Below are 24,913 nucleotides of genomic sequence, written 5' to 3'. Positions count from 1 at the left end.
GCCCCTGTTCCCGGCCGGGTGACCTGCCCGTGCGTGGGGGACACAGTGTGTGGATCCGTTCATCAGCTGACCGACATTCGGGGCGTGTCCCTCGGTCACAACTATGCCTCCTGCTTTGCACACTCAGGTCCAAGCCTATAGGGACATCGGACCCCCTTTCTCTTGCGCAGACAGTGGAGACACGGAATCCTGGGCCCCGTGGGAATCCTCGGCTCGGTGTTCCGAGGAGCGGCCAGACTGCCCCCACGGCGGCTGCCGCACCGTCCGCGCCCACCGGCCACGCACCAGGGTTTCCGTCTGTCCCCCTCCTCGCCAGCCCTTGCTACACCAGCCGTCCTCGTGGGTATGGATTTCGAGCCGCGATTCCCTCAGGACCAGTGAGGGGAGCATCTGCGCTCGGACGTCTTCTGCGGAGAAGGGTCCGTTCACGTCCCTCACTCATTTTCAGGCTGGATCCTGTCTTTCTGTCGCCGAGCTGCGAGAGCCCTTTCTACCCTCCGGTCGCTCAGCCCTTTGCTGATCTATGAACTGCAAATATGTCCCCCATTCTCTTCCTCGTGTTTGATGCCTACGCGTCCCGCTCCGAGTAGCGCCCGCGGGGCACGCGGCCATCCTGAGGCCACAGGCTGGCGGCCAGCAGGCAAGTAGCTGGACGCGCGCTCTGTCCCAGCAGCCCGAAGCCCAGGGGCGCCCGACTCGGTGGGGTCCCCTCTCTCCGTGGTGGCGCCGTCCCTGACCTCGTTCACGTCCCCCGGGCTTTGCTCCCAGCACCACCCTTGGGCGATGTGGCTGTCATTCATCCCTGCCCATCTCCCTCCCCGCTGTCCCGGGTCCCTTCAACCCCTGCAAGGGCCCCCCCGTGTACCCGGAGCACAAACAGGAGTTGGAGACCAACGGCACGGAAGCGGGTCAGCCCCTGAGGCACGCGGCCTGCCCCTCCCCATCTGGGAGACCTGGAAGTCCCTCCTGCAGTCCCACCGCCCGTGCCTCTTGCCGGTACCCCGGAGGCCATTCCGGTCCAGCGGTGTGACTCGCGGGTCGGCTTCCTTCGGACTCAGGAGCCTGCCCACCTCCCTGGGCGAGCGAACTTATGGAAAGGCTCATCCCTGGACAGGAAGGAGGCTCGTGGGGGCTGGGGGCTGGGGAAGGGGGCGCTGACGGCTGACGGGGTTTCTTTTTGGGGTAACAGAATGTCCTAGAACTCAGATACAGTTCTAGGGGATGCACCAAATGCCAGGGAGTTGTTCACTTAAAAACGTCTGATTTTATGTGACTTTCCCCTGGGAAACCGCTCACTTCTCCCGCCCCAGACTGGCAGGCCCACTTGGCCGCCGCCGCCCCTTCTAAACACAGCCTTCCTGCCCCCAGAACTCATGCAACTTAGCAAAACCCCCGCTGCCCTTCTTCGTCCTGGGGCCCCCAGACCCATCGCAGAGCCGGACACAGACGAGGAGGAGCTAAGTGGACGACGGACGGGTGGATAGGCGGAGGGCAGTGGGGCTGGGAGGACCCCATGCACTTGGCCTTGTGGCCACCCTCACCCCTGACACGAAGACGCCGTCCAGGTAGGGTGACCGACCTTCCCAACTTGTCAGGACATTCCCAGTCTCAGCACCGGAAGTCCTGCGTCCCTGGAGATCTTTGAGAACCAGGCACCCAGGGAGGGGCTGCGCTGGGTCACCGTATGTCCAGCCCCCTCCCTGGGGCCACAGACAAAAGGCGGGAAGGCCTGTGGGTCAGGGTCAGGAGGAACCGGGCCCCCGAGCCCGCTGGCCACGCACGTGCCGTGCGCCTAACAGCTCGGGACCCTGCAAACTTGGACGCTTGAGTGGGATTTGAATTTGTAAAGTCCTCACGTCAAACAGACAAAATCAAAACCTTTCAAAAGACACTTGTATGAACTCCACCGTGTCCCCCCAAATTCGTATCTTGAAGCCCCAACATGCTCAGAATGTGACTGTACCTGGAGGGGGTTAAATTAAAGTGAAGCCAGGGGGGCGGCGGGGAGGAGGGGGCGGCCGGCTTCGTCAGAGGAGCGAGCAACTCTGGATCCCAGGGTGGTGAGTTCAAGCCCCACGGTGGGGGGGGAGGGATGCCTTAAAAATAAAATCCTTAAAAAATAAGTGAGTTCACGAGGGTGGGTGGGTCCTGAGCCCACGTGCCGTGTGTCCTTGCAGGCGAGGACTCAGGACAGGAGCACCCATGGGGAGGACACGGGGAGGAGACGGCTGAGCGGAGTCCTCGGAGGAAGCGGACCTGCAAACCCGGGGACAGGAAGTGGGTTCCTGGGTACTGGGGGGGCTGGGGACGGGCCTGCTTTTTCAGGAGGAATAAAATGGACGACGCTGACAGTGGTCCCACCCCGCAAATATACAGGAAAAAAAAAATTGGGGGGGGGGGTTGCCGCCTGGCTGGCTCAGTCGTTCAGCGTCTGCCTTCGGCTCAGGTCATGACCCCAGGGTCCTGGGTTCGAGTCCCGCATCGGGCTCTCTGCTCAGTGAGGAGCCTGCTTCTCCCTCCCCCTGCTTGTGCTCCCTCTCTAGCTCTCTCTCTCTCTCTCTGTGTCAAATAAATAAAATCTTTAAGAAAATAAACTAAAAAAGAGAGAAAGTTCTGGAGACAGGTGGGGCGGGAGGCTGGACGGCGGTGTGAGCGCGCTTGATGTCCCTGGGCTGTGCACGTAGAGACGGTTCAAGGGGTACGTCTCGCGTCGTGTGTGTCTTACTACAGTTCAAAACGATGGCAACAGAGGCAGTAAGGTGACCTCCTCATCCCAATTTGCCCAGAACTTTCCCGGTTTCAGGGCTGAAAGTTCCCTCTCCTGGCATACTTGGCCAGTCAGTCACCTCGATCGAGGGCCAGGACCTCAGTAGGTCAGATTATCCCGTGACCCAACTCTCCAGGGCTCAGAGAGGGGATCACACCGCCCAGATCGCCCAGCAGAACCGAGATATGAACTCCAGTCTGTCCAACGCCGACCCCACGGCCTTTGCCGGCACAGACGGTGGGGCCAGGATGCTCCCCCCATCTGGCCATCTGGCCTTCTGCGCGTCCCCGGGAAGGGTTGTCTCTTCCTCTGAAACCAGCACGGCCCCGGCTGGGCGGATCCGGGCAGGGTGCTGACGTCCGTCTGACGAGCCCGGCCCTCTCCTGCAGCACCTGCCTTCCCCGGACAGACCCTCAGACAAACCCGCTGCTCCCCTCCCGTGCCCAGCGGGCACCCCTCAGGTGCAGGCCTCAGTCGGTGCCCAGGGCTCTCCCTGCCGAGGCCCAGGACGGGGCACCCTGAGCTGGGGCAGCCCAGAGCGGGCACGTGCGGCTCCGAATCCAGTCGCCTCGGCCAACTGCTGGTGAGATGTCCCCAGGCAGGTGACGTGCCGTGTTCATGCCTCACTGCCCTCCCCTGTGAGCTCAGGGGGGTCTCATGTGGCCATGCTGAGGAGCCCCAGCCCTGCCCACCCTCAGGCCACCCTGTGAGCTTCGGGACACTACTGTCTCCAGCTAGACCCCTGCCTGGCATTCAGGAGGGCACGTCACTCTCTGTGCCACCCCCTCCAACAGGTACAGCGTATCCCTGTCTTGCAGAAGGGGAAACTGAGGCCGGGGCGGTGGGCTTTCTGCCTGCAGTCGGGCACAAAACATGGAGACGGGGCTCCAGGCCAGGTTGGAGCATTGGAGCGCCAGGGCCCCAGGCAGGGTCCAATGCCCTGTGCCTGGGGCCAGCAGCAGAACCCCGTCACCTCTGGGTGCCCCCTGCCCTGGGAGGAGACCCCCCCCCCGTCCTCTGGTTTCCCAGGACCCCCGCGGAGTCCCTGGAGGGCCCTCCTCAAGCCGTTCCTTCTCGTGCCCCCCACCGCGGTGCCGCTCCCGGCCCCGCCCCCCTGTTCTATCCTAGCACACTCTGATACCCCAAGTGTGTCGCTCACATCAGGGAACACTCAGCCGGCTCCCCCACTCCACCACCGTCCCCACGGGGCCAGAGCGGTCACCCTACAGCTCTCCACCCGGCCTCTCGCCATCCTTCCAGCCGCCAGGCCCCAGTGGGGGCGTCCTTGGGGCTGCCGGGGCCGGCAGTAAGAGCAAGCGGATGGGGACAGAAGACCACAGGACCTCTGCGACCTCCCAGTTCCCCCCAGGTCTGCCAGGGCCTTCTGGGGAGACCCAGGAGGCCCAAGAAATGGCCTCATCACCTCCCTGTCCCCTTTAAGCCTCTCCGGCATCTGAAAGTGTCAGAAGCAGCTGAGTCCGGGGAGGGGGCGGGGTGGCAGGGGTGAAGCAGCTGACTCAGGCCGGGAGGGTAAGTCCCGCCTCCATATGAATCCTGGGGGTGGGGTGGGTGGGGGACACCAGGGGGCCTGGGGGCAGGGGTTGCCGGCACGGGACGGGGAGGAAGTCCTGACCTCAACTCCAGCTCACTCCGCCAGGGAAAGCGGCGCCACGGGCAGCTCGCCCTGAGACACCTGCGTCTGGCGACTCCCGGCCCGGGCAGGAGGTCCCTGGCTCGGTCCTGTCGAGCGGGTGTCTCAGATGTCCCTCGCGTGAGGTCGCTTGAACCCCACCCTGGGGCTCGCTTTGCAGGCGGCTGGGCGGGGCGACTCTCCAGGGGCTGCCCGGGTTATCCACACCTGCACCCAGTGTGGTCGGGAGCATGGCCTCGTGGACGTGGCCGCCCCAGCCCTTCTCCCCCCGGCACCTGCTCGCAACCCCCGGGCCGGGGCACGGGGCGAGCAGCTGGTCGCTGACCTACGAGAGGGGGCAGCGCTCGCCAGACCCAGCATGGGGTCCCAATTCCTACACCCCCGATGGCTCCCCACCCCTGGATCTAACAAGACTCACGCCGCCCCCAACACCCCTGTCACCCACCCTTGGCTGCCGCCCCGGAGGACAGTTGGGCCCGTGGTCCCTGAGGGAGGGCGGACGGCGCAGCAGAGAGGAGGCGTGTCGGCCGCCAGCCCGGAGCCTGACGGGGCTGTGCCTGAACCCCCTGATTCACCTGCAGAGAACAGGGCGCGTCCCAGGCTGGGGGGCAGGCATGAGGGCTGTACCCCATGGGCCGCCCTCAGCACCTGCCGCAGGTGAGCCCCCAGCCCCCTCCCCGGGGCGGGTCACAGCTCCTGCTTCTGTCCCGGCAGCCTCAGGATCACTCCGACAAGCCAACCTCACCCTCCCCAGAACCAGGGCCGGCGCCGCGAAGCCCGCCTCCCGCTGCCCCTGTCCCCGAGTGCATCCCCCGCGTGGCCCGAGGGGCCTGTGGGCTCCTGCTCCCCCAGGCTGTGACTCCGTGTGACAAATAAATGGCTTCGGGTCTCATCCACCCACTATCCAATGCTGTCAGGGGGGTGGGCCCTCTATCCCCCCACCCCACGGCGGGACGCCCACCCTAACGGGGTGACGCCCACCCTAACGGGGTGACAAGGAGTGGATTTAAACCCAAGCCCCTGACCCACTGGCCCACAGGTCAACAGCCAGCCAAAGCCCGCACTTTTTTTTTTTTTTTAAGATTTTATTTATTTATTTGACAGATCACAAGTAGGCAGAGAGGCAGACAGAGAGAGAGGGGGGAAGCAGGCTCCCTGCTGAGCAGAGAGCCCGACGTGGGGCTCGATCCCAGGACCCTGAGATCACGACCTGAGCCAAAGGCAGAGGCTTCAACCCACTGAGCCACCCAGGCGCCCCTCACAGCCCACACTTCTGTCCCCACCCCGCCGGGGCTCCCAGGGCCAGGTTGCTGCGTGCCCACCGGAGTTCCACCGTCCACGACACACGGCCGGGCTGAAGCCCCCCGGGGTTGCCTGCGTGGCCGCCCACAGCTGCCTGCGCGTCCTAAGCATTTCGAGCCGCGGCAGCTGGGAACCGAGGCTCGGCAGGGGACAGGGGCTCTCCGGACACCCCAGGAAGGGGAGGCAGAGCCAACTGAGGTCCAGCCCCAGCCTGCCTCGCTCGGGAGGGAAGGCCGTGCCCACTGCCTTCCAAAGAGGGACAGCCCCCTCCCCAGACAAAACTGCCTAAAAGAAGAGGCACGATTGCCCACAAGGCAAGGGAGCTGCGGACGTCCCTGCCCCCACCCAACGCAGTGCAAGCCCCTGCCCACGGGGTCCCTGAAGCCATCTGCCCCACGTGGGCCCTGGGGCCCCCTCCTCTGCCTCACCCTGCGTCCCAGCCCCTCTCCACCCTCTTCTCTGCTGGCCGCCAGCCTGGCCCAGCGGCTTTTCGCCCTTGTGGGGAACTTCCTGGCAGGGCTGCCCGCTGCCCACCGTGCCTCATCCTGCTGGTGGGAGCCCGCCGGGCCCGAGTCGGCCAGGGTGGCAAGGCAGGGGCTCGGCTGGGGGCCAGCAGAGGACGTGTCCTCAGCCCGGAAATCACAGCACTGAGGGCTCCCGGCCTGAGGGAGTCGGGGGCTGGAAACGGCCAGTACCAGCCGACTGGAGAAACCAGCACCAGGGCCACTTGGGAGATGCTCCGTGGGTGCCCCGCCCTGACCCCTGCTGTTCTGGGGTCAGAAGTCTGAAATACAGGTGGGGCCGGCCCCGTGTGGCCCTCCGGGCGCCAGGGGAGCCTTGGCTCCCCACCCCCCACCCCCACCCCCTCCCACCCGCGCTGCAGACATGGGCACAGCTCCGATCTCCACCCCACTCTCACCATCGCCTTCACAGGGCCTCCTTGGGACGCCTGCCACTGGCTCTGCTGTCCCACCTCGTCTATGCCCATGACCTCTGTGAACGCCCTGCTTTCAAATGAGGTCCCGTCCCCAGGTCCCAGGGTTTAGGAGCTGCCGTCTTTGTTTGCAACACACTTCAACCCCCAGGAGCCACCCTGCGTCTCCCCCCACCCCCCATTATCTAACTTCTGTCAACTGGACCCGGGGCCCCTCTGCGGCTGACCAGGATCTAACAGAAGGTTCTATTCTCTCCTCCCATGATGCTCCTGACACCAAGTGTGGGGCTGCCTGGGGTCAGGGCTGACCCCACAGGCTCAGGGCTCTGCCCCACACACCCGCCCCCATCCCAAGTACAAGCCTCTTACACTTCCGACTGACTGGTTTTCAAACTGGGGCTCCCAGCAGCCCTCCTTGGGGTCAATAATTTGATAGAACAGCTCATGGGGTATCTAATTCCTAGATTATCCACTGATTATAAAGGATCTCACTCGGGAACAGCCAGGGAGAAGAGGAGTGCAGGGCAAGGTGTGGGGCAGGGGTTAACAAACTTACCCATTTTCAGCAGCGGGAAGCACACTCACCCTGTCCTGAGACCACCCCCACCCTCTATCTCCAGAACTTTCCATCTCCCCACACGGAGACTCTGTCCCTGTGAAGCACGGACTCCCCACCCCCTGCCCCAGCCCTGGCTCCCACCCTCTCCTCTCTGTGTGGACAGGACTCCTCCTGGGAGTGGGGTCCTGTGGGATGTGTCCTTCTGGTCTGGCTGGTCTGAGCCATGTCCTCGGGGTCCCTCCGCATCATGGCAGGGGTCAGGGTCCCCTCCTTCCTAAGGCGGAACACTACCAGGGTGTGGACGGACCACACCTTCTTTATCCGTCCATCAGTCGGTGGCCACTGGTTGTGTCCACCTTTTGGCTACTGTGCCCAGCGCTGTTTTAAGCACTTTACGTCTCTCAATGTGTTTCATCTTCCAAACCAACCCTGGGGGCAGCTGATTCTGTTCTGCCCTTTTCACGGAAGGGGACACTGAGCCACGGAGACGTGAAATGACTCGTGCGCAGCCGCAGGGCGCTGGGTGAGAGCTTCGATTCCAGAGCCTGGCAGCGAGGCTCTCCTCACGACTGCGACGCCCGTGCCCGGCCCACGCTCCCTCTGCAGCCGGCGCCGGGGGAGGCGCGCTGGGAGAACCGGAGCCGCCCTGGGGACGCGCGGTGGCGGCCTCGTCCAGCTCCAACTCGGCTTCCAGCAGCTGCCATGCCTACGCTAACGCCACACGTCCCGACCACAGGGCCCTCCCCAGCTCCCGCCGGCTCCTCACGGTGTCGGCGGTGGGGAAGGAGGACTCACCGCCATGCCATGCCTGGCCGCCTTCTTTTTTTTTTTTTTTTTTTTTTAAATTCTATTCATCTATTTGACAGACAGATCACAAGTAGGCAGAGAGGCAGGCAGAGAGAGGGGAGGAAGCAGGCCCCCCGCTGAGCAGAGAGCCCGACGCGGGGCTCGATCCCAGGACCCTGAGATCATGACCCGAGCCGAAGGCAGCAGCTTCAACCCACTGAGCCACCCAGGCGCCCGCCTGGCCGCCTTCTGCAGGAGGCCGTAACCTGCCCGAGGTCGCTTGGCAATCAGAGCTTTGCTCTGAGTCCAACACGAGCTTGAAACCCTCCCCTCCCGCGAGCAGCCAAAACCCGAGCCAACCCGTGGGCAGGTCTGGCCCACTCCTGCCTGGTGGGGGAACGCCATCCGTGGCTCCCGCAGTCCAGCCCCCAACCCACCCCAACAAACAGGCACAGTGACGCCCCAACTCTGGGCAAGGCCCAACCAGATGGCGGGGAGCCCTGTGTGCGCAGTTGCCCAGGGGGCCACTCCCCTGGGGGCGGGAGGAAGAGGGCGGCCCGGCACTACCGTGCATCCCAATCGCAGCCCTTAAAGAAGACGGGACGGAGCATCAGCAAGCAGACCACGCGGCCTCAAAGGGCAGGAGCTGGTGAATTGTTCAGTAAACCCACCGGGGCCTGGAGCTCCCTCTCCTCCGTGTGTCCGTCAGCTACGGCCGTGTGACCCGGGACCTCCCACGGCGGCTGGAAACAGCGCCCCTGCTGTCCGGGCCCCGGGGTCAGGAGTCCAGGCGTGGCTCACCCGGGTCCTCTGCTTGGTGGGTCCGGGAGGTCGCGATCCAGGGGCCCCCAGAGCGGAGGCCTATCCAACAGCTCCACCGGGGAAGGGGCTGCTTCTGGGACCGCTCATGCGGGTGCTGGGCTTTGCTCCTTGCTGGCCGCTCCCGGCCACCAGCGCCAGCCACGGAGAGCCTGCTGGCAGGACGGAAGCCACAGTCTTACAGAGCCTGATGAGGGAAGTGACCGCCTCACCTCGGCGGTGCTCTGTTGGCTAGAACCCACCACTGGGCCAGCCCGGTCTCGAGGGGCGACAGCAAGGGCCAAAGACCCACGGAGGCCGTCTCCGAGTCCGCGGGCCCAACTCAGAACAAGTAACAGTATCAGCCCCACAGGCTCTGCGGAACGACACCAGCACCTGCCGGGGACTGGCGCAGGCCAGAGCCCTGACGAGGTGCCCTGTGACCCCCGAGTGGCTCCCCATGCCTCCAAATGCTGGAATGAGGAGCCCACGGCTGGGCTGAGCGGAGCTGCCCGGATAACCCAGGTAGGAGGGGGAGGGCTGAGCTGTTTCCAAAGCCAGGACACCCGCCGCTACCCAGAGCAGGTGACGGCGACCTAGGCCTGCAGCATGGCGGACCCCGCATACTGAGAGGGTTGGTGTAGGTCCCAAGTGAATCTCATCTTCCACCTAATCTCAGACCAGCTGGACGGACGAGCACTCCCTCCTCTCCAGTACCAGGACAGACACTGTCTGAGCCTCCCGCCAATGCCACCCAGTGCCCGCCACGGTGCCCAGAACGTGCGAGGCCAGCTCAGCACCGGCCGGGTCTACCCATCCCTGGGGGCCCCCAGGGTCTGGAGGCCGGCTGATCCCACACACCGCGCCCAGCTGGGCGCCCCCTCCCATGGCCAGGCCGCTGCTCTCTGCAGCGCGACCCAGGCACACTTGCTGCTCAGTCATCCTAAAGGACCTGAAGGCCAGATGCCATGTGTGGGGCAGACCAGGTCCTGGGCTGGACAGACCAGCTGCAAAGGACCACCGGGGACATGGAGAAGACCTGAGGTCTGACCAGAGAGCTGAAATCTACTGAAATGCTAAAACCTAACGTTATGAACCAGAACGAGAGTAAAAGGAGTAAATGTCACGGGAAGTCAGCTCTCTGGTTTTTTTTTAAATAAAGTAAGAAGAAATGACAAACAAGGAGAAATGTGGCCCAGGGTGTATGGAACGAGACAATGAAAGGACGGCTGGTGGCGGCAGGGGTGACATGAGCACCGTTCCTGCCCCTTCTGAGCAGACGGGGTGGCCCGTGCCGGGGCCCGAAGACAGCCGTGGAGCCCATGTGCCGCCTGGCAGCACCAGAAGCGGCACAAAGGGGCAAAAAACCCTTCCGACTTCACCCTGGATGCCTGGAAACTTCTGGTTCCTCACAAGGAAGTGAGAGCAGCTGAGCCCCAAGATCAGGGCAGCCTGCAGCCCCCCGTGACGCCCTCTTCTGCCCCACGAACACAGGGGCAGGAGCAGAGGGACAGACCCAGTCAGACACAGCCACGGCCGTGGGCGCACAAAGAGCCGCGTGTCGGGAGTGGGGCTTTATTTCCCTTCGGCTCGCAGCAGACACATGCAGGAGGGTACAGCAGAGCTCCCGGAGCGGGGACGGTGGCTCCCAGCCCAGCCCCGGGGCCAGGCCAAAGCACAGTCAGGACAGCTCCGCCAGACCCCACAGCCGGGTCCTCCAGTCCCGGCTGGTCCCCCTGCCTGGTCCCTCCCAGGACGGCCTGTCTGGAGAACACCTCTCGGGCTAGAGGGGTTGCACCGGTCGCTTGCTTAACCCGACCACGGCGGCGAACAAGCAGAGCGCCAGCCGCCCAGATGCACGATGTGGTGAAGCCTGAACTCAGGCCCTTCCCTGGGAGCTCGACCCTGCTCCAGGGCGGCACCTAGCGGCGGACGACAGCACTGCCGGCTGCAACTCCTCAACTCCTCCCGGGTCCAGGGCCACCGGGCTTTCTCCTCCCGCGGTGCAGCGGGGGACAGCCAGGGCTGGCCGGGCACTCAGGGGACACTGAGCTTTCACAGAGCGTCCCGGGGACGATGACGCCACAGAGGCGACTGCGAGCCCTGACAGTCCAAAAGGCAGCACTGGAACGGGGAGTGAGACCAGGGTGAGACGGGGGCCAGACGGGCGCGGGGCCCATCATCCGCGTGCATGTGGCCATGGGCGCTTCAGAAAAGAGCGTGGGGCTGCGCAGCGCCTCACCCTGCGCCCGGGGCTCCACGGGCTTCTGCACCAGGGCTCGGTGCCTGGCCACAGACACCCTCAGTGGCCCCTCCAAACCCACGCCTGGAGGGCTGGGCCGGCCCCTCCGCGAACCCTGGTGCCAGCTCAGGGCCAGGGGCACAGTGAGGATGGGGAATGGAGACAGCAGGGCCAGAAACCGCCACCCCCACAGCCCCCGGGGGACCTGCCTCCCGCCTGGTGTCCGGCAGAGGCAAGCAAGGCCCCTCCGACTCCAAGCCCCAGGCCCTCGGCAAAGCGCCCGGCATAGGCCGGGCCCACGGAGGATGCCCCCCGCCAGCCAAGTGCTCGCAGAGCCCAGAGTTCCCCAGGTGACGCTGCCCCAGAAGCCCCAGGACAGAGGAGCCGAGCGGCCTCGGGTTCCCGACCCCCCGGACCGCATCCCAGCCCAGTGCCGCCAACTCTCCCCCCCACCCCCCAAGGCCCCCCGCCCCGCCCTGCCCCCCTAGCGGAGGCTGCACTCCACGCCCTGCAGCTTCTCCTGCTCCATGGCCCGCACCAGATCCTGCACGAAGCGCATCTCGGAGGCCACCTGCTTCGCCAGGGCCTCGTAGCGGTTCTCGAGGCGGCTGAAGCGGCGCTTGAGCCCGCTGGCCCCCAGCAGGGCGCCCTTGGCCTCCTCCTGGGCCTGCCGCTGTAGCGCCTCGGTCTTGTGCAGCTCCTGCCGCAGCCGCCGCAGGTCCTGGCCGATGCTCTCGTTCTCCTCCCGGTACCAGGCCTCCTTCTCCTCGTAGATGGCCGTCAGCGCCTCGATGTCCTCGTGGCAGAGGCGCCGGCTGTGCTCCAGCCCCCGCAGGCCCTCCTCGGCCGCCGCCACCTCCTCCAGCACCTTGGAGAAGCGCTCGAAGTTGACGTAGGTGTTGTTGGGGGGCATGCTGGAGTGCGACTTGATGGTGTACTCCTTGAGCCGAGCCGTCTTCAGGCGCCGCCGCTCGGGCTTCCGGCCGCTGTCCTCGCGCCGCACGTTCCGCCGCCGGATCGCCTGCGGGGAGAGACACGGGCGCCTGGAGCAGGGCCTCCGGGCCGGGCGGCCTCCGAGGGTCCCCCAGCCTCCCGCTAGGACGGCAGAGCTCAGCGGTCACGCCAGAGGCAGACCCTCTGGCCCTTTACAGGAGGTGCCGCTCCTGGCTGAGAAGTCACCCATTCTGGAAGTTTCTGTGGGAGGGAGCCCAGCTGTGTGCAGAGGGGATAAAGAGCCAGCCCGGGCATCCTAGGGGGGAGGGCTCCAATACCACCTCGGCACACAGTGCACACCTGCTACCACCCAGGCCACGCCCCCTGGGGACCCTCCCAGGATTGTCACACACACTGTCCTTGAGTGGGAGCTGCCCCAGCCCCCTCACCTTGATCCAGGAATGCTCCAGGCTCTGGGCGATGGTCATTCTTCTCCTGGAAGAGCCCCCCGCCCCGTGCCCTGGTTAGTGCCACGCAGGCCATGTGCCCAGCCTCCCACGAGGCTGATGGGGAGACGGGAACAGGGAAGGGGTTTTCCAGGCTCTCCTCCGCATCGCTGTTTTCCATCCCCACCTCAGGCGACTCCCTACACACGGACCCTCCCGGGACTCCCCTCCAGCCTGGGGGCATGTCCCCAAAATGCCCTTGAAACGACCTGTGCCTGTGCCCTCCAGAGCGTCTGCTCCGCTCAGCCAGCAAGGAGCCCGTGAAGGGGCCAGCGGGGGCGCAGGCCCTGGGGTCTCCGGTGTTTTCTGAGGGGTTTTGTGGACGGCGGCGAGACCGAACGCTGGGTCTCGCCAACTCAGGCGCCCACAGGAGGGACCAGGCAGGTGCCAGGAATGAGCGCCCGTGCCAGGGGAGCAGCGCGAGCCCCTCACCGTGAACAAGAGCTCCGTGACACCCCGTGTTTTAGATTTCCCTGGGAGAAGTACCCAGGAATCCGGAATGTCACAAGAAAACGATCTTAAACGTCAGCAAGGAACGAACAGCTCTGAAAGACACGGTGGGAGCCCGGCCAGCCGTACGGCCGTCCCCAGTTCCCAGTTACGCAGAGGGGACAGCACGGAGGGATGTGCTCTCGGGGTACCGGGTGGCCTTCCCTGCCAGCTCCCTGCCCCTCCTCCCCCGCCTGGCTTTCCTACTTGGGGTCTTTGACGAGCAGCCGGCGGATGAAGTCCTTGGCCAACTCGCTGGTGTTGCTGAAGTATTCCTCGTCGAAGTCGTAGTTCACGGCCGAGATGTTGGTCAGGGTCTCCTGCTTCGTCTCACCCAGGAACGGGGAGGCGCCGCTCAGCCTGGAAGGCGGACACGGGGCTCAGCATCCCCAGCACTCGCTCCCTGCCACCTCGGGGGCCAGACGCAGAGGCAAGCGGATGCTGGGCCCGGGGCTCCCCGACGCACCCACATCCCCCCGGAACCTGCCCGAATCAGCCCCCAGCCTCCCACCAGAAAGCACGAGGATGTCACATCCAGCCACTGATGGGCACAGAAGAGGGGGCCAAAGTCTCTAACGAAGCTGGAAGCATCTGGCCCAAATGTTTAGCGATTCCAGAGGGAAAGCCGGCAACTTCCCGGGAGGGTGTCCTGGCTGACAGCTCGCCAGCCCCCAGGCAGGGTGCACGTCCCCAGCAGGACACAAGGACATCGTGTGCCATCCGGAGCTGCTGTGCCTGCTGGCAGGGCCGTGACACACAGTGGGGAATACACTTCTGGTTCTCACCCCCGTCCTCGGACACGGAGCTCCCACAGGCCTCATACTTTCTTAAACGCTAAAAACTCAGAAAACCGGAGCGTCTGTGAGGGTATCTGGTCTCTAGCCTCGGTTTCTTAGCACCGTGCTAAGGTGCAAAGAGCCCTTCACCGTCCATCACGAGCCCCTTTCTACCTTTTGGAAGGGCACTAGATGACCCAGGCTGGGGCTGGTGGCGGGAAGGAGCCCCGGGGCTAGCAGGGTGGATCCGCCCGCCCCACGCCTGACCTCTGGGGCAGGCAGAGGGGCTGGAGACGGAGCTCATCACCCACAATTCAATCACTTGGGCCCACACCACAGAACCTCCGTAACATCCCTCAACGAAAGGGCTCTGAGTTTCCAGGCGGGGAACGCCTCCATGTGTGGAGAAGAGAGTGCACCCCCAGGTCCACAGAGACAGAAGCTGCTGCGCTCGGAGCCCCCCTAGACCTCGCCCTACGTGCCTCCTCATCAGGCCGTCTGACCCTATCTACGGCCTTCGTAACCGACTGGTACCAGTAAGCGGTTCTGAGTTCTGAGAGCCACTCCGGCAGGCTCTCCAGGCCGAGGGGGGTCACGGGGGCCTCTGCGCGGACAACCCGGCCTGTGGCTGGCAGCCGAAGCGGGACAAGCCCTGAGCCCCCTCCAGGCAGACGGCACCAGAACCGAGCGAAGATGTGCGCCTCGGTCCTGCGTGGGGCCCGGGACCACGAAGAGACAAGAGCGGGACAACTCCGGGTTCTGCCTGCTGGTGGTGGCCTAGGCGCATCTCTTGGTGTTGACAAGCGCTAAGGTGCGAACGTCGGGGGTCGGGGGAAGCTGGTGAGGGACATGGAAATGCGGCACGGTCTTTGCAGCTCCTCCCTAAGTCTAAACTTAACTCCGATCTTTAAAAACAAAAACCAACCAGAAACTATTTAAAAACCCAGCTCACGAAACCTTCAGGGTGCATCGCCAGGCCACCTGACCTTGACAAGGAAAGAAAAAGCAGTGGGGCGGGGTGCCTGGGTGGCTCAGTGGGTTAAAGCCTCTGCTTTCGGCTCAGGTCATGATCTCAGGGTCCTGAAATCGAGCCCCGCATCGGGCTCTCTGCTTCGCGGGGAGCCTGCTTCCCTCTCTCTCTCTCTCTCTCTCTGCCTGCCTCTCTGCCTACTTGTGATCTCTGTCAAATAAATAAATAAATCTTAAAGAAAAAAAAAAAAAGCAGTGGGGGCCTGACGCCAGGATCAGGGTGAGGAACAGTCCAACCACGGCGCCCCAGGGAATGAGGCCAGAGAAACCCCCACCACACAGGGCGGGGCTCTCCAGGAGCCCGAGACAGAAACCACCTTTCCCTCCTCCATGAATTCATCCATCCTCCCACCCGTCCTCCCACCCGTCCTCCCACCCATCCTCCTACCCACACAGCCACCAAGTTCACTGAGCACTGCGGAGGGTCAGAGCTCCTGGTCCCTGTCCCTGCCCAGAAGACTTCCTGACCCAGCAGGGCCCCAGCACACACAGGAAACACCAACCAGGCACTCACAGGATGTAAGTGATGACGCCGATGCTCCTGGAGGGGACACACAAAAAAAGAACGGTCAGCTCCACGGTGTGGGGGTGGGGAGCACATCAATTCCCAGAATCTCTAACTGGCCGGGGCTCTGGAGCCCGGGTGGGGAACCCAGAGGCCATGGCCTACTCTCCTTCCAGGGTCTGCACGGTGTCCACTAAGGGCCTCCCTGCCTCGGCTCCGGGGGGGGTCTCGGGATGGGGCACTCGCACTGGTCAGGCCACACCCACCTATCGAGGCTCCAACCCGACAGGGGTGGGGCTGGGGCCGCTGCGGGGCTCTGATGCCCGCTGCGCTCAAAGGGAGGCTGACAAACCCTTCCTACAAAGAGTGAGAAGGCGACTCTTTCTTGCTTTGTGCGTCCCAGTCTCTGTTACTTGTCTGTGTTAACAACACCTTAAAAGGGGCACCTGGGGGACTCAGCTAAACGTCTGCCTTCGTCAGGTTGTGATCCCAGGGTCCTGGGATGGAGCCCTGCATCGGGCTCCCTGCTCAGCCGGGAGTCTGCTTCCCCCTCTGCCACTCCCCCTGCTCGTGCTCTCCCTCCCTCCCTCCCTCTCTCTCTATCAAATAATAAATAAAATCTTTAAAACACACACAGCCACCTGGAAACCAGAAAGCCACTCCGAGCTCACGAAGCTGCTCTGGCTGGCGGGTCCCTGTTCTAAGGCAATGATGGGTCCTGCCCACACCCAACAGCACCCAACCAGGCGGATGGACCACATCCCAGCGCGCGGCTGCGTCCTGGCAGCTCCCACAACGGCCAGGGGACTCCCTAAGGAGTAACCGGGCTACATGCCAGGCAGCCTGGCCCCACCGCCCCCCGCCACTCACCACATGTCTGCCTCCAGACCCAGGGGCTCATAGTTGACAATCTCCGGAGCTACAGGGACAGGGAGACGGAGGGGCAGGGTCAGACGCTGGTACGTGGGAGGCAGCGCGGGGGACACGGTCACGGGGAGCGGCACAGCCTGCCTGGGGGGAGGGGCAGGGTGGCTCTAGGGCAGGAAGGCCTGGCCGCCACCTGCAGGACACCAAGACTTGGGAGAGGACACCGGGACGCGTGGGCCGGACGCCCAGGGGCCTGGGATCCTCAAACGCCCCACAAACCCCACCCGAGGCGCCACGCAGAGCCGCACCCACGAACTCGGGGGTGCCGAAGATGTTCTTGAACTCATTCCCCGCCTCGATCTTGTGGGCGATGCCGAAGTCGATGAGCTTGATCCGCGGGTTGGGCACGTTCTTGTCCAGCAGCATGATGTTTTCCGGCTGCGGGCGAAGCGGGACTCGGTGGCTCTGCCGGCCCAGCGTCCCCGGGACAGCCCCGGATCGCCCCCGGGACTCCCCACCGGCCGCCAGGCCGCGCTCGGCGCTGTAAGGGCCAGACCGGCTCCCCGGACCCTCCGCCCCGCCAGGGCCCGCCCACCTTGAGGTCGAAGTGGGCGATGCGCTTGGAGTGCAGGTAGTGGACGCCGTCCAGGATCTGCTTGAGGAACTGCGTGGCCTCGTCCTCCGTCAGAGACTCCTTCTCGGCCAGGAAGTCGAAGAGCTCCCCGCCCGAGACCAGCTCCAGGATGAGCACCACGTCTGTCTTGTTCTCGAAGATGTCGTGCAGCGTGATGATGTTGGGGTGCCGGATCTCCCGCAGGATGTTCACCTCCCGCTCGATCTCCTCCCGGCTGACCCCCCGCCGGCTGGACGACAGGCGGCGCTTCTTGATGAACTTGGCCGCGTACTCCTTGCCGGTGCCCTTCTGCCGGCACTTCCGCACGATGGCAAACTGGCCGCTGCGGGGACAGAGCGGGGAGCCGGGCTTGGCAGGGGCCGCGGCTTCTGGGACGGCACCTCCCAGCACCCACCCCACCCCCGGGAGGTCAGGCGGCAGGTGAGCTGCTGGGTGGGTCCAAAGTAGCCCTGGTAGGTCTGCCCGGCCCAGAACCGGGAAGCGGCCGTGTGTGCACAGACGGCAGCCGAGTCCCTCCCGGGGCTGGTGGGACCCCACGCAGCCCACAGACAGCGGTGACAGGAGGTGCTGCTCGGATGCAGTGGGCAGGGGGCCCGAGAGCAGGGCACCCCACTTGCCGCCGGCGTCAGAGGAGGGGGCCGAGGGGTGGGGTGGCCCAGAAGGGTTTTCCCTTTCATAAGATGTAATTCTACACTGATTCGGTTTTCCATAGTCTATTTCACCATTTTTAAAAACCTAAGAAAAAATTTTAAAAGCCACTAACTTCAAAGGGGTTTCTCATGCAATTGGCCACGGAAGAGGAACACACGTGTTTTCGAACTGACAGGCCAGAGCCCGCGCCCATGGGAACAGAAGCTCAGACACCGTTTCCACGCACTCTGCAGTTCCTTCCAGCATCCGCGCAGGAGAAATGGCAACAGAAATCCACAGAGAAGCTTCTGCGAGAATCCTCAGTCAGCACGATCCCCAGCGGCCTCGAGGGGGAAACGGCCAGACGGCCACCGACCCACAAATACAACGTGTCCCCCACGTGCGAGAGCGTCCCTCAGCCACAGACAGGAGCGAGGCCCCCACGCGCTGCCCCGGGGACCGACCCCGCGCCCCTGACGCGCAGGGAGGGAACCAGACACAGAAGGGCACACGGGGTGTGAGTCTACCCGTGTGACACGCCCAGACCAGGCTCCTCCAGGGATGGGAAGGGGCTCATGGGGGCTGGGGGAGGGGAGGTGACAGCTAATGGGGATGGGATGGGACTGCTTTTGGGTGATGGGATGTTCTGGAATTATTCGGGGTGACAAGAGCAAAACCCCGTACACACACTCAAGATCACTGACTTGCAGGCTGTAAATGGGTGAACCGTGCAGCACGTGGACGAGAGCTCAAGACTCCGGTTATTAAAGAGAAATCCTATTTACTGTGCTCTAGGGAGCTGTCCGATGTCCAAATTACTCTGCTGTCCAGGAACTTAGTTGTATTAACCGACTGTAACTCAAGAACTGGCTGAAAAAGGCCAGACAGTAAATATTTTTAGCCTTATGGGCCATGTGGTTTCTGTCATAATTTTTGTGTGTTTTTACAACCTTTTAAAAAAATAAAAAGCCATTCAAGGTTCAGAGGCAGACAGGACCACACTGGGCTGGGGCCGGATTTGCCCACAGGCCGCAGTCTGCTGACTCCACGGGGACCAAGTGTAAGACAAGGCACAGGCTCCTGACAGAGACCTCAAGGTACCACCGGGGGTCCAGAGAAGAGAGACGTGACGTCTCGGGGAAATGAGGAGGAGGGCACAGAGGAAGGGCAGACGGGCAGGTGGTCGGCAGAGGGACCCAGCGGGGTTTGCGCGCCAAGTGGACGGACCCACGTGCCCGCGCAGATGTGCTTTACCCACGCTCGGTCAGAAGACGGGGCACATTCAAGGTGGGCAGGTGGGAGGCAACAAATCATCACTAACACTGTGGGCTCAGCGAAGTCCCCTCCAAGATGCCCGTCGGGGAACCCAGAACCTGTCCACAGACCTTCCCTCCTGGTAGCTGGATGAAGTCAGGCCCCGAAATGGGGGTGACCCTGGGTTCCCGGGGGGCCCAGCATCCTCACGAGGTCCTCACGAGAGGGAGGCAGAGGGTGGGGGTCCCAGAGACGGGCAGACCCCGCGCTGCTGGTGGGGAAGGAGGGAGGGGCGCTGCGGGGCAGGGAAGGCAGGAGCCGGGTCTCCCTGGGGCCCTGGGGGACCAGCCCTACAGGTCTGTTTTAGACTCGGGACTCCCAGACCTTTCACATAATTCACATCCCTCTAGGCCGCTGAACTGTGGTGATCAGGGACAGCAGTGACAGGAGACTCAAACGCTAATCAAAAAGCCAAGCGCACAGGTCCGCCGAGAGCGGCAGTGTCCCCGGTCAGGCCCAGCCTCCCGCCTCCTGAACCTGCGACAACAGTCCCCCGAACACGTTACACTCCTGCCCCCTCCACGTCTCCACGAACTCTCCCCCCGCCCAGAAACGCCTTCCCCTCTCTTCCCCCTGCACCAGCCAAGCTCCTTCTTCCAGGCCCACGTCCAGTCCCACAACAAATCCCCGACGGGAATGACACCGAATTCCGAACGTTCACCTCGTGCCAACGGCGCTGGGCTAAGTGCTGGACGTGGGGCCTCATTTTCAAACGTAAGGACTGGTTTTCCCTGCTTGATTCCAAGCTGAACTAACAGACGAAAAGGAGTCAGGCAGGGCTCACATGAACAGGCGAAAAGATGCCATTACAGGCCGAACTGGGTCCCCCCCAAATCCATGCCGAAGTCAAACCCCAGCTCCTCAGAGCGGGACTACCCGGAGACAGGGCCTTCAAGAGGTGATTCAGTCCAAATGAGCTCACAGGCGTGGGCCGAATCCAATCTGACCCGTGTCCTTAGAAGAGGAGAGTAGGACACACAGACACAGACAGACAGCCTTGTGAGGCCACGGGGAGAAGACGGTCATCATCTGCACACCAAGGACAGGCACCTCAGGAGAAGTCAGCCCCGCCGACACCTGGAGCTCGGACCTCCCGCCTCTAGGCCGGGGAGACCAAGACCCTGTGCTGTTCAAAGCCGCCTCCCACCCCCCACCCCCCACCCCCCACCCCCGGTACTCAGCTGCGGCAGCCCAAGTCCACACAGAGGCACACGCCACTCCGTGAAGCAGAAGCCAGAGCGAAGCCCACCCTTGTCGACCCACAGACTGACATTTCCCGAGACCACTGGTGTGAAGCTGAACCAGGAAGAAAGAATCCTGCCTCTCTGGGTCCCAGCACACCCGGCTTCGCAGCCAGCAGGGCCTGGTGTCAAGGCCGGAATCCCACGCGGCCGTGGGGCAGGGCTTCCCTCCTCTCGGGCTCTGCTTCTCCATAAAACAGGGCGGGCCAGCGCACCTGCCTCGCAGGTCCCTTCGCAGGTGAACGGAAGTTACAGAAAGACAGAAGTCGGGACGTCCGAATGACATCTCTAACTCATACAAACTGCAGCCCGGCACGCACTGTCCTCAGATCTCCCAGCGCGCTGAGGGTCGTCGGATGGAGCCGTGCCGTCCGAGATGACGGCCACCGGCCACGCAGCGGCCCGCACGCCAGTCCGAACCGAGATGTGCTGGGCATGTGTATCACGGCCAGGTTAAAGAGGCTTCCTATCCAGAAAAGGTGGTAAAATTTTCCAACTGTGATTTTTGTTACGATTACAAGCAAGATGGTAACTGTCCAATCTACTGGGTTAAATTAAACATATTAATTACTAAAACAGACCCAGCTACTTCCGAGGCGGCGAACACTATACTGGGTGCTGCCTGGCTCGTTGGGATGACTGCGTGATACTCCAGAGAGGCACTGGGGCCGGGAGGACCACAGACGAGGCTTCCCGTAAAATCCTTAGTGATTACAGCACTCCCGCTCTCAGGTCACCGCGTCTGCCCGTGTACACATTCCTGCAGAATCAATTCCTAACAGTGGGATGGGGGATGAAGAACATACAGGGGACACTCGGCTGACTCTGGCCAAGCCACCCTCAGCGGGAGGACCTAACGCATTTCCACCAATAAAACGTGAGGCTGGGGGAGGGAGGTTGGGGAGGAGGGGGGGTACATTCTCTACCACTCTATTAAGGAAATTCCTGAAGGAGGGACTTCAGAATCCCAAATGAGCCTGAAACACTTTCTCAGCCCAGGCGTGAGGCACGACTCAGTTACTTACATTCCCTTTTGGTGACATCATGGGGCTGGTAGCAGCGAACTCAACCAAATAAGGTCTGAGGCTGGGGGGCGGGAGGGGAAGGATGGCGCCCGGCTAATCTGAGCCGCGTGTTCTGGGGGGACACTCCAAGGCCCCGCCAGACAGGAAATCAGCTGCTGGGCTGGAACGGGAAACCTCCGCTCTTTCCCACAAGAATGCTAAACTGTTGGCAGGGACGTGGGCCCGGACAGGAGGTTTCTCCAGCAAACGTGCGCAAAAATCCATCACCTCCCCCCGAGAGAGGATTAAACGGAAGGACAGACCAACAGACACTGCCACCACCACTGCGCTCACGCCACAGGGCAGGGACTCTGGCAGGTGCTCCGAGCGCTCAATTCGACTCTTCCCCAAAGGAAACGAGCGGAGAAGGTCAGAGCCACAATGAGGGGACAGAGCCACCTGACCGCAATGCCTACACTCCTTGGGCCGCATAAGCCACTGACTCCTTCCCTCCCGGAGAGGAGGATGAAGGACAGGGGGGGATACTCTCCGGAAACCCCACAGTGCCCCTCTCCCACCCCCAGAGCCCCAGCGGCCAGTCCCGCTCACCTGCCCAGCTCCTCCCCCATCTCATAATAGTCCTCCACGTCTTCCTGCCTGAACGTGGACATGGTGGGCGATCTGCCTTCTGAGGCCTTCCCTCACTCGAGGCTGGAGACGGGACCTCAAGGAGTCCCCTCACTGTGACCCTGGAGGAGAAAGGGAAATAGGGAAGAAGTGAGACGTCAGCTACTACTCTTAGCTGCATGGCGTGACCTCCCCACCCCCACCCTGCCCCCAGACGAAGTTCCAGCTCCTCATAAAGGGCTCACGCATGCGGCGGGCCGGGTTCGTTCCTGTTATCTCCCCTGGAAATCACACCACCCCAAAGGTCGCTGCCAGCCCCAGTGTGCGGGCTTGGCCCCGAAACTCCCCGGGGCCCACACCTCTGACTCCCCACACACTGCCGGAGCCCTTCTCTGCCTCTCCCGACCTGCTCATCCAAAGCCCCCCACCCACATTCCTGCAAGTTCCCCCCTCCCCCCCGCTCTGCACACCCCCAAACCCCGGAGCTCCCTCACGCCTGTCCAACTTGCTAAGTTGTTGCATCCACACCCCCCTCCCTGCCCACCGGCGACCTCAACGCCTCCTGGCCTCACCCATTCCCCCCCCCGCAAGCCCCCGACCTCCGCAGATCTCTCAACAACTTCCTCAGGGCTGCGCTGAATTCCTCGGGAGCTGAACAATGGCTTCCAAGCTCCGGCCAGCCCCCTACCCACGGCCGCCTCCCCCTGACCTCCGCCGTCCGGCAACACTAACCGCTTCCCCGCTCCTCGATGGCACCCCTGCAGAGGCCCGCACCCCGTCTCCCCCACCCGCAAAGGGCCTCATCTCAGAGTCTCCTCCGTTGCCCTCTCCCCGACTTCGGACAAGCTCCAGGGTGCACCCCGATGCCGCCCCCAACAGGCCCCTCCAGGGTCCCCCCAAGGCCCAGAGTCCGGGTTCGAGCGTCCCCAAGGCCGCCACGCCCCTCGCAAGCCCCAACCCAGCCCCTTCTCCTGACGGCTCGTCCCAGGGGTCTCCGAGCGTCCCCCCGCACCCCCGAATCGCCGTCTCTGCCTACCCCGCCCGCCGTGGGCCAACGGTCCAGCCCGCTTCGCACCGGCCGCGGCCCCGCGCCCCCGCCGGCCCTCTGCCGCGCTGGCCACCGCCGCCCTCTCCAGCCCCGCCGCCTCAGCCGCCGGGACGCGCCGACCTGCGTCGACGTCACCGCGTGAGCAAGGGCCCGCCCCCAGAAGGCGGGTCCCGCCGCCCATTGGCCTGCGCCCTTGCCACTCGCGACGCCCCGCCCCCGGCCTGCTCCAGGCCCAGCCCGCTGGCGTCCGGGCCTCCGAATCCGGATGACGTGTCGCCACTGGCCGGCAGGCTCGCCTTCATGCCGGCGATTGGCTGGAACGGACGTCACTTAAGACGACACTTAGGAAGTCGGAAGACCGACTTCCGGCCCCTGGACGGCGCCGCGGCTCTCCGCCGGCCGGGGTCCTGCGGCCTCGGGCCGCGGTGCCGAACTGCAGCGTCCCTCTTCCTGCCCTCCCTGAGCGCGAGGTACGGCCGCTCCCTGCGGTGGACCCGGGACCGATTTAGTCCCTGAACTGCAGTTTCCCCCTCTAAAATGTTACCCCATTCCCAGTGCATCAGTAAAAATGCAGGTGGGGTCAGGCGTTGCCATGCGGGCTTGATTCTTCCGACTCTGTCACAGTCTCGAGACTCCGGCTCAAACGGCTGGTCAGTATGGACCAGCCCGCCGTCGCACTCCCCCGCTTCTGCAGATGGGGACGCTGAGACCCAGAGAGGTTAAGCAGCCCACCCGAAGTCACACAGCCAGTAAATGGCGGAGCTGAGGTTCTTTCCCAGGAAGCCACGAGCCCAAAGCCAGTGCTGAACCACTGCAGATGCCATCGGACAGCAGACCCCAAGGCTTGACTTTCGCCACCTACCCTGACCTCTCGCCGCTCCGAGCTCACCTGCCTGCCTTCTGACTTCAAACACTGCACCCCCACCCGGGTGTTTGCACGAGCTGTCCCTTCAGCCTGGAGAGCGCCTTCCTCCGTTCTGGCTTCAGGGACCTCCTCCAGCAGCCGTTGCACTGGTAATGAAGTCCATCTTACATTGGATGGCATCATCCCGTCTGACGTCAGTATGGAAAACTTGTCACAACGAACGAACCCACAGTAATGCACTAGCACAACCAAGTCCATTCTTCATTCAGATTTGTTCTCCCCAACATCCTTTTCCTGCCCCACAATTCCATCCAGAATCCCATATATTTAGTCCTTATGGTCCTCTTGGTTGTTTCGCAGACTTTCCTTTTTTGATGACTTTGACAATGTCAAGGAGGACTGGTCAAGTATTTTGTATAATGTCTCTCAACTGGTTGTCTCTTTTTTTCCCCCATAGACTGGGGTGATGGGTTTTAGGGAGGAAGGCCAAAACCCTTCTCAAGACATCATATCACAGGTCCAGACTATGAACATGACATTGCTGTTCACACTGACCTTGGTCACCTGGTTCCAGGTAGTATCTGCTGTCAGGTTTCTCCAGAATACTTTTTTTCCCCTCCCCCTCCCATATGGCATTTTTTGGAAAAAGTCACTTGTGCATAGCCCACACTTAGTGAGTTGGAAAGTCATTTCTCTTGGGGGGAGAAAAACTGACTAACATTAGACTTGGGTATATGGCATTTTCTCAGAAACAAATCCAATCTGTCACTTCAAGGGAAACAACTGACAGGATTTGTTGCCAATGGTAAATTTTAGCTTTTTTTTTTTAAATTTATTTATTTGTTAGAGAGAGCGAGCGAGCGAGCACAGGCAGACAGAGTGGTAGGCAGAGGCAGAGGGAGAAGCAGGCTCCCCGCTGAGCAAGGAGCCCGATGTGGGACTCGATCCCAGGACACTGAGATCATGACCTGAGCCGAAGGCAGCTGCCTAACCAACTGAGCCACCCAGGCGTCCCGGTAAATTTTAGCTTTTAAGGGAAAAAAAAAATCCAAACTTGAGTTTCCTGATACTTCACTTCCTTGTTGAAATTGTTAACAAATGGGAGTTTTCGATGTTTAATGAGATATGTCACCATCTGAAAGAGCACCAAACTTGATCTACTAGTATTTCCAAGGGACCAATGCAGGTTACAAAAAGGACACCTTCAAAGTGCGAGAGGAGCCAAGGGAGTTTAATAGTAAGAAAAAGTTCATTAATATGGTCTCAGATCCCACCTTATAATTATTCTTTAAAAAAATTACTTGTCAAGTTTTGGCGTTCTATCAAATAGCCACAATTAGGGGTGCCTGGGTGGCTCAGTGGCTTAAAGCCTCTGCCTTCAGCTCGGGTCGTGATCCCAGGGCCCT

At 62.7% G+C, this 24,913-nt stretch overlaps 2 protein-coding genes across 2 annotated transcripts in view; one reads left to right on the top strand and one right to left on the bottom strand.

The window, feature by feature from the left end:
• FSD1 (fibronectin type III and SPRY domain containing 1) overlaps nucleotides 1-24,913 on the top strand; it is a gene marked incomplete at both ends in the record, with an annotated part of 516,986 nt that overhangs the window by 254,775 nt on the left and 237,298 nt on the right. The gene's annotated exons all lie outside the window — the stretch shown is intronic.
• Nucleotides 9,988-22,742, bottom strand: DAPK3 (death associated protein kinase 3). The gene is made up of 9 exons (XM_080803085.1): nucleotides 22,631-22,742; nucleotides 21,577-21,716; nucleotides 16,740-17,100; nucleotides 16,453-16,582; nucleotides 16,148-16,196; nucleotides 15,287-15,313; nucleotides 13,175-13,327; nucleotides 12,422-12,467; nucleotides 9,988-12,060 (listed from the first exon to the last, which is right to left on the bottom strand). The coding sequence occupies exons 2-9, from the start codon at nucleotides 21,636-21,638 to the stop codon at nucleotides 11,524-11,526; spliced, it is 1,365 nt and encodes a 454-aa protein (XP_080659211.1). The 5' UTR covers nucleotides 21,639-21,716; nucleotides 22,631-22,742; the 3' UTR covers nucleotides 9,988-11,523.

Source organism: Martes martes (assembly GCF_963455335.1).
Source record: "Martes martes genome assembly, chromosome: 1".
NCBI classification, from domain to species: Eukaryota; Metazoa; Chordata; class Mammalia; order Carnivora; family Mustelidae; genus Martes; species Martes martes.
Note: the sequence above shows the minus strand (reverse complement) of the source record. Positions and strands in the feature narration are given on the sequence as shown.